Here is a 7933-nt window from a genome sequence, read left to right as displayed (position 1 = left end):
TGTATTTTGTAATTATATTAAAATAATAAAGAGGTTTTGAAAATAAAAATAAGAGGTATCATTTGGAGAGAAGAAGGTAGTCGATGAGCAGTCTTGAGAGAGACGAGGATGAGTGAGTTGAAGAGAAGAAGGCAGTTGAAGATCAGTTGGGGAGAGTAGGAGGAAGTCACAGGTCGAGAGGATCAAGGAGGAGAGAGCCCCACGGCCAAGTCAGAGCCGGCAGCGGATCAAGAACGGAAAGAGGGGCGGACCCTACCGCCAAGCCTGACCTACGCACCAAGACAAGACCTTTCAGTTGTATTTTGAATGGTAATGATAGAATCGATAAACTTAAGAGTCAATAAAAATAACAAAGATCCCAACTGGTACTTCTTAATTCATAATAGGTATAATAACTAAAGTTTAAAGAAATAGACCTACCATGCTCTCTCATAATATTATTCTTGCTCATGTATATATGAGTGTAGATATAAAATAATTCAACTAAGACTTTATAATTAAGAATCCTTGCATGCCACCTCATAATAATAGCATAGTAAATTGATAAACGCGACACCGTTGGAGAGGAACGGGATTTTTTGCAAGGAATTAATTACAAATATTCATGCCATAGCAAGGGGTTTCTATGGTATATAAGGCTTGAGTTAAATATATTGCATACATTTTCAGTCGGTTCCCATCAGGATCCGACAGAGATACATACTACAAATAAATAGATATATAAATATAAATACATGAATATATAAATGTGTTCGGGAAACCCCTGGTCAGCCTTAGAACCGCTGAGCCCCGTACACAGCAGTATGTTGCGCAGATGTCTCAGTAAAATTCTTATTTAGTTTTTGAATGATTCGTAAATTATGTATCAGAAATTTTTCAAATGTTCGTTCGAATGACAATTATTTGTCCAAGGTCTGTTAATTGAGAATAACAATAAAGTTTACCTTAACAAGAAAAACAAAAAAACTAAAAAAACTTTAGATATTTTTTCATTACATCCTTATACAATCTATAGGAAATTGATAATTAAAATATTTGATGCATTTTTTGTTGAGTTCAAATACTTCGAAATTTCCTCCAAACAGATATTCTAAGAAGAGATTCACAATCTACTATACTATGGATTAATTGTCTTAATCTTTATTAAGTGAAATTAAATTTTTAGATTTAGAAGATCAAAAGTTATTTCTAACTGTGAACAGCAAAATGTACGGCATTTTTTTCCCCCGAACTGATCTCTCTAAAACAGAAAACAAAATATGATTAATAAATTGCATTACATGAGAAAAACATAATTAAAAATAAATACTTTCATTTTCTACCAATGGTACTTGAAGGTTTCCAAGTGATATAATTAAATGTAGATTGAGATGGCCGTTCTAGTTTCATGCCAAGGTATGTGAGATGTCTCTTGGTCTGTATTATCTGTTCGTTGATTGTTAGTTCTCTGTTTGGAGTAGAACGACATCAAGTCAATAACTGATTATTTACTTTGTGTAATTTGGTCACTAATAAATCTTGTCCTAGCTCATGCAAACCCCAATTGAATAATACATTGATATTGTCTGTCACAAGTACACCACACAGCTCCTTTAACGAATCATCCTTTGTTGTTTTTTCGTGTTTAGTCTGCAACCGTGGCGTGTGCAAGTTTTCGCCCATTTTTTTCTGAGAACAATGTATTGATGGTTTAGCATATAAACTTCACTTACGTTACTTTATTGATTTTAGTTACATATTAGTGGATGGAGCTTCTAAAAATTACTGTTTAACACGTTCGCTGCCTTAAAAAAAAAAATGCGTGATTTGTTTTCTTGTTTCCAGTTGTAATAAGCCTTTATTACCAATTAAATTCATTTTTTGTAAATTTATTTTTTTGTGGTATATTGGCCCATTTATACCTTTCAAAATTTATTGCAACTATATAATTACGGAATAAAGATCAACACATTACAAAAACAGAAACAATTAATACAAAACTTAGATTTCGTAGATTCGATTGTTCGTAGAAAAACGAAGACAAGAAGTAAATAACAAACGATTGTTAAAAATAATATTATTAATGAGTACAAAACAATAATTGTGCGAATATTTTATTTATATAATTTCTGTCAATTAGCACAAATCGTCGCAAAGTGTGATGTAATGGCTAATATCGTATAACAATAATAATTTTGAAAAACGAAATACTTATAAAAAAACAAGGTTATTTTTTAAACAAATTTACATGGATTTCTAGGTAGTTATATGCCAAAGATTATAGAGATATATGAATAATAAAATTGAAACATAAAAAATAATTGTGATAATTTTAATGGCATTCGAAAAAACATTCAACAATAACCAGAGTTGCTTTCACACATCTTGCATCTTGCACTGATACATAGTGGCTTTACGAATTTTCTTCTTTCTGCATTTCTTACAATCCCTGTGGATTCTTTACCACTTTTTTCTAGTGCGTTTTTCTATTGCATGGATGGTATGATTGCATCTGATGTTGTATGTCTGCTTCAGACATGAATTTATTATAATTATTAATACTCTTAGGCTTAAGTTTGCTATATTTTATTTGTGACCGGTTAGAGTCCATCGTCAAACTCTGTTGAAATGTATAAAATGTGACCTTTGTTCTTCCATTTTCCTTAGTGGACACCGTTCAGAAAAGGGAAAAAAAAAAAAAAAGGGATTTGTTTTCCCCTTTTTTTTAGGTTGACAGTGTCCAGGTCAGATGGAGTACCAGTCCTCGACTTATTTAATGTACCAGTGCAGTATGTGTTTTTATTTAAAAGTTCCACTGCCAGATTATAATAATTGTAAAAATTGTCCATGTAGACTGTCATCGACATCAAATAAAGTACTGCCCGAGTATCCCTTTTCAGAGGCATCATTGAAACCAATCATTTTGTGCGAAGATATTGTTTCACAAGAGAAATATCTGGGTATACTAATTTGGCTCATGCAGTGGAGCTATTCAAGAAAAATACGCCATTTGTTGCATATTTCAGGGAGTGCGTTATCGTCCCACCCTATCTTTTTCAACCACATTCTCTGTAGAATAATCTTGCCGTAGAATTAGACAGAAGAAAGGAACCCTAAGGGGTCTTAAATATGGGCGATAGTGGATAAGATCGCTCTCTTAGTAGGGTTCCATGGCGGAACAACTAAATTGTAGCTGAAAGCATCCCTTTTGGAATCCCATTGTATTCCTAATACTTTTATTTTAGGCCCCGCTTCGTCAATCCATGGGACATTGGAATTCCCTAGCTCCGAATCGCTGATATTATCTAACTGCTCTGAACAATTGCTGGACTATTTGCTGAGCTTAAATCCAGCCTTACCTAATAAGGCGATTATGTCCTGCTTGAGCGCAATAGCATCTGAGATAGGTAGACAGAGAAGAACCAGTAGTGCATCATCAACATATACGTCTTACAGCAGGACTTTTGATGCTAGTGTATGGTGAATTCCTTCGTCTTGAACTAGCTGTTTAATTAATTTTAGAGCATGAAACGCGGGTGCCTTTTCTCCATAAGTGACGGTACATAGTTCGAATTCCTACAACTCATCAGTGGGGTCGAGCTTCCAAAGAATAGGCTGGTACTTGCGGTCAATATGGTTTACTGTGATCTGTCGATACACCTTCACTATATCGGCAGTAAACACATACTGGTGTGCTGCCCGACAGCTAGATAGAACATTACTTATTTCTAATTGTAACTTCGGTCCACCATACATGTGATCATTAAGTGAACCGGAATTGGAATGACAGGAAGGATCGAAGACTACTCTAAGTTTATTTACACCATTATGAAACTTGAAAACAGGATGGTGAGGTATGATGTAAGCAGATGTGCCAGGAGAAGCAATTTTCATATGGTCTAATGTGAGATACTCCCGCATAAACTCACAATATTCCCTTTTTATTGCTTTGTTTGTTCTTAGCCAGGTTAAAATCAAGGTTTAAAAGACGACTCAAAGCTTGTTAACCAGAGTTGTGATGGAAGATTTAACTGGTAAGGAGACAACATAGCGTCCACAACTTTGTCTCTGATGGGTTGCGTTAAAATAATCTTCACAAAACTTCTCCTCTTCCGAAACTATCGGTTGCCGTGGAACTTATTTCAGATCCCAAAACTTTGATATTACATCTTTCATTTTCTCAGTGGATTGTGCCAGTAAACTGAGTGTTTCTTTTGATTCTGAAGTTTGCTGTGAGGTGCGTCATTGACTATTCTTATTGATCGTCCTGTCATGATGTCATAAAACAAGTCACCACCTACAAGAAAGTCTACAGCGCTGGGTTTCCAAAAATCTTCGTCAGCAAGAATGTAGAACTTGTAAAGATCTCTGATTGAAGGAGATAACAAAGTGTGAGGTAGTTCGCCTGTTATGCGGGAAACTACGATGGGCTGAACTTGGAGTTCTGTCTCCGATTCAGAAGAAATCGCTGATCGTATGCTGCATTTAGCTTTTCCTAACGTCCCTTGTAGAAGTTGTCCTATTCCAGACATCTTCTGATGGCACTGACACATGTCTACAACGAGTCTTGCGGCGCATACTCTCCCTGGTCCAGCCTCTCTTCCAATAATTTTAATATTACTTTAGTATTGTGTCCGTTTCCACCAGTCTCATTTCCTGAGCCACCATAAGTTTGAAAATTTATAACTATACTGTCAGGTTCATAGTTTAATTCCGTTTTTATAGCGTTTGCCCTTGACATATTGGCGAATAAACAACCTTCTACGCCTAAGAACCATTGATTCTTCCAAATATAATTATTTCCCTGGTGAATATATAGTTGACATTTTATTGTTAAAATGGTCATAATAGATCTCATTTTATGCAAAGGATCGGATTCAATTTTATTGGATCTAAGAATTAGCAAGAACCTATTTCTTGGCATATAGGAAAAAAAAAATGTAAATTAAATAGCCAATGTTTTGTCCAATATTCCTGGAGTCTGTTCATTTGAATTGTTACTGTATGTAAAAGCAGACCAAGGAATGTTTTGAATTCCTCTGTAGTGAGGTCTCTACATGTTATTATTCTGCTAAATTCTTTTACTCCTGGTTGACTATAAATTCTATGAAAGGATCATCGAAAATTAGAGTAAAGTAATCAATTGGATTAGATGTTTTAGGCATTTCCAATTTACAGAACGTAATACTGTATAGTTTTTAAGCAGGAACTGTCCGTGGACCTCGAGCTATCTTGCGTCGAAGTTGGGCGAACTAGTGGTGGAGTAACTGTAGATGAGGGTTGTTGAGGTGTTTGTGGCAATACATCTTCGGGAATGAGATTATTATTGTAAGAAATCCTTACTTCTTGGTCGCTATCACTGTTTGAACCAGATGATGAATAATTTTTGTCGCTGTCAGATCTACTAAAATCATCGTCGCTATTTATTTCTAAAATCTCAGCCAACACATCGGAATCAAAGGATAAATTCTTAGGCACTAGGTTTTCTCTTTTTTTCTTGGCATTTGTTCCATTTTTACGTTCAGACTTTCTTTTTGATGGACCAGCTTCAATATTCATGGTTGAAAATATTTACCTTAATTGAATAGAAAGAAAAACACGAAAATAAAAACGTTTTTTTAAAATGTGTTGGTAAATGTGCAATACCGGGGGGAGGGAGGAGGAGAATTTATACTTATCTCAATATGATTCAATTTATTTTTTAGCCTATGAAAATAAAATTTTAAAAAGTTATTATCGAAGTAAAGTAAAAAGTAAGTCTGTACGTAATTCATAATTTATCTTCTGCATTGTGAGGAAACCAAATAAAATTAAAAAAATACACACGCATATTAGTATCATCCTATCTGAAGACTGATCTGAAATTGGAACCGGGAGAGAGAGGGCCTAGGTCCGTGTTATATTTGAATCCACGTTATAGCGTGACTCTACCGCACTTTAATAACTACCATTCATTTATTTGAGTTGTTTTGTTTTTTTCGCTCGGTTAGTTTAAACTATTATCATAGTAAAAATTTCAATTCTTAAATTATATTTTGAATATGACTGATCCTTTACTCACTATTTTACACACCACCCGCCCTAAAATTGAAACTACGGCTACACACTTACACTTACTTAAACCAATATGAACATATGCTATACAAATATACAGGACTACAAACATTTCAATAAGAATTACTACGTCAGATTACGCGTTCTCTAAGGTACCTCGGTAACAGAACAGCGCACACAGACTTAAACATAACTACCTTTTTTTTTTTTTTTTTTTTTTTATGATCCCCCTCCTAGACATTTCTGATAAACGGGGAGGGAGAGGAGTTATCTAGAGGTAACTATCCTATTCCAACCATGGTGGAGGATGAAGTTTTCATTTCGTGGGACCACCACATAAATTAAAAAGTCCATCCCTCAGGCCGGACTCAAACCTTTACCGCAGTAGGCGTGATGCAGTCCCTTAACTTCCTCAGCTAAAAATGGCCCTACACATACCTACTGTACAACACCACATTAAAACATTATACAATACATTTCATGGCAACTCTACCACCACACTAATTGACTAGCACAAGATATGGCTACCACGAACATTTCCGACAATACGTACCGAAGACTAAAAAGGAGCTGGATGAGGGATCTCGTTGGTTAACAAATGAAATCGAGCTAGGAGAAAGTACCAATGGGTACCGGCCTTTATCAGGTCATTTTTTTGTTATTTAGCAAGATATCACATTTGTTAGTCGTCTTCAATCTGAAGACAGGTGCGAATCAATAAATAAAGAAAAAAAAATATTTTATATTAAATCATAAAACATCCAAATAACTGGTATTGGATTTTGCATTTAAAACTAAAAACTAAAAATCTAACTGTAAACAGTGAAAAAATCAACTGATTTAGTGCGAGACTTGCGCAAGAAAACTTGAAATTACCTACTTTTAAAACATCGATATAAAATATGCCGTATCCTTGTAAATCTTGGTTCGGTTAAGATGATTTTTTTGTATGTTAACAATTTTAATAAAAAATCACCAGACTCATTAATGTTATAATCTCAGCATGGTTTATTTACTGTTTTTAAATGAATATAATTTCAATAATATAACAATATCACACAACATTTTATTTCTTTGTTTAATTTTATTTGTTTCAAGAATTTTCTATTATTCAACTCCTGTGAACAGTTATTCGTTAGAGGTTTCTATAAACTCTTAAAATTATTATTTATTGTTAAAATACCAAAGTAATAAGGCTTACTTACCCAACTGATTTAGAAATAAGAGGATGTCAATGAATTAATTTTTTTTCTTTATTTAATTTATTATTTTACTGTTATAATTAAAAAAAGTTAAAATATGTAAATCTGACATAAGGGCAACATATACTTTAGTAATATATGACCCGTAAAGCCAAAGAACAAAACATTAATAGTATAATAACGCCAACAGTTATCAAACCGATTAGTTGAACATATAGAGTTAAAATCGCGTTCTAATCCACAGGGAAATCATCAATAAAAGTATTAAATCACAGACGAGGCAAAAAGTGGTGGATTATTGTCGCGTTCCGTCATAATGACATGATCCGCAGGCACTTGAAATATTTGAATGATTCGCGAACAGTTGCTTTAGAGGTCGTTAGAATGGGATGGAACTAGTTATTTTTTCTTTTGAAATCTGTCTAAGTTCTCTTCTTTTAAAAATATTCGAATTGGTTAATACATACTACAAAATACATCAGTGGAATCAAGCAACGCTCTTTCCATGATTTAAAAAGAAGTGCTGTGATCTTCTGGAGTCTTATTTTTCTAGAAAAAAAAAACAGATTGCGCAGGCTGAGTGGAACGTTTGCTTATAAGTCGGGATATTTTTTTCTAACCTCAATTTTAATTTAATACATAGGAAAATTAATATTAATTTATTATTAATGCACGACTGCCCTACAGTATACTTTAAT

General features: G+C 33.9%; 1 protein-coding gene across 1 annotated transcript; it reads right to left on the bottom strand.

The window, feature by feature from the left end:
* Positions 1-3555: 3555 nt before the first annotated feature.
* LOC136797258 (uncharacterized) lies at positions 3556-3900 on the bottom strand. Its single transcript, XM_067053328.1, has one exon. It carries the CDS (start codon positions 3898-3900, stop codon positions 3556-3558), a length of 345 nt encoding a protein of 114 aa, XP_066909429.1.
* Positions 3901-7933: the final 4033 nt, after the last annotated feature.

Source organism: Halyomorpha halys, unplaced genomic scaffold (assembly GCF_000696795.3).
Source record: "Halyomorpha halys isolate HHAL.00 unplaced genomic scaffold, Hhal_1.1 Scaffold878.1, whole genome shotgun sequence".
In the NCBI taxonomy this organism is placed as follows: Eukaryota; Metazoa; Arthropoda; class Insecta; order Hemiptera; family Pentatomidae; genus Halyomorpha; species Halyomorpha halys.
This window is presented reverse-complemented; position numbering and strand designations above follow the sequence as displayed.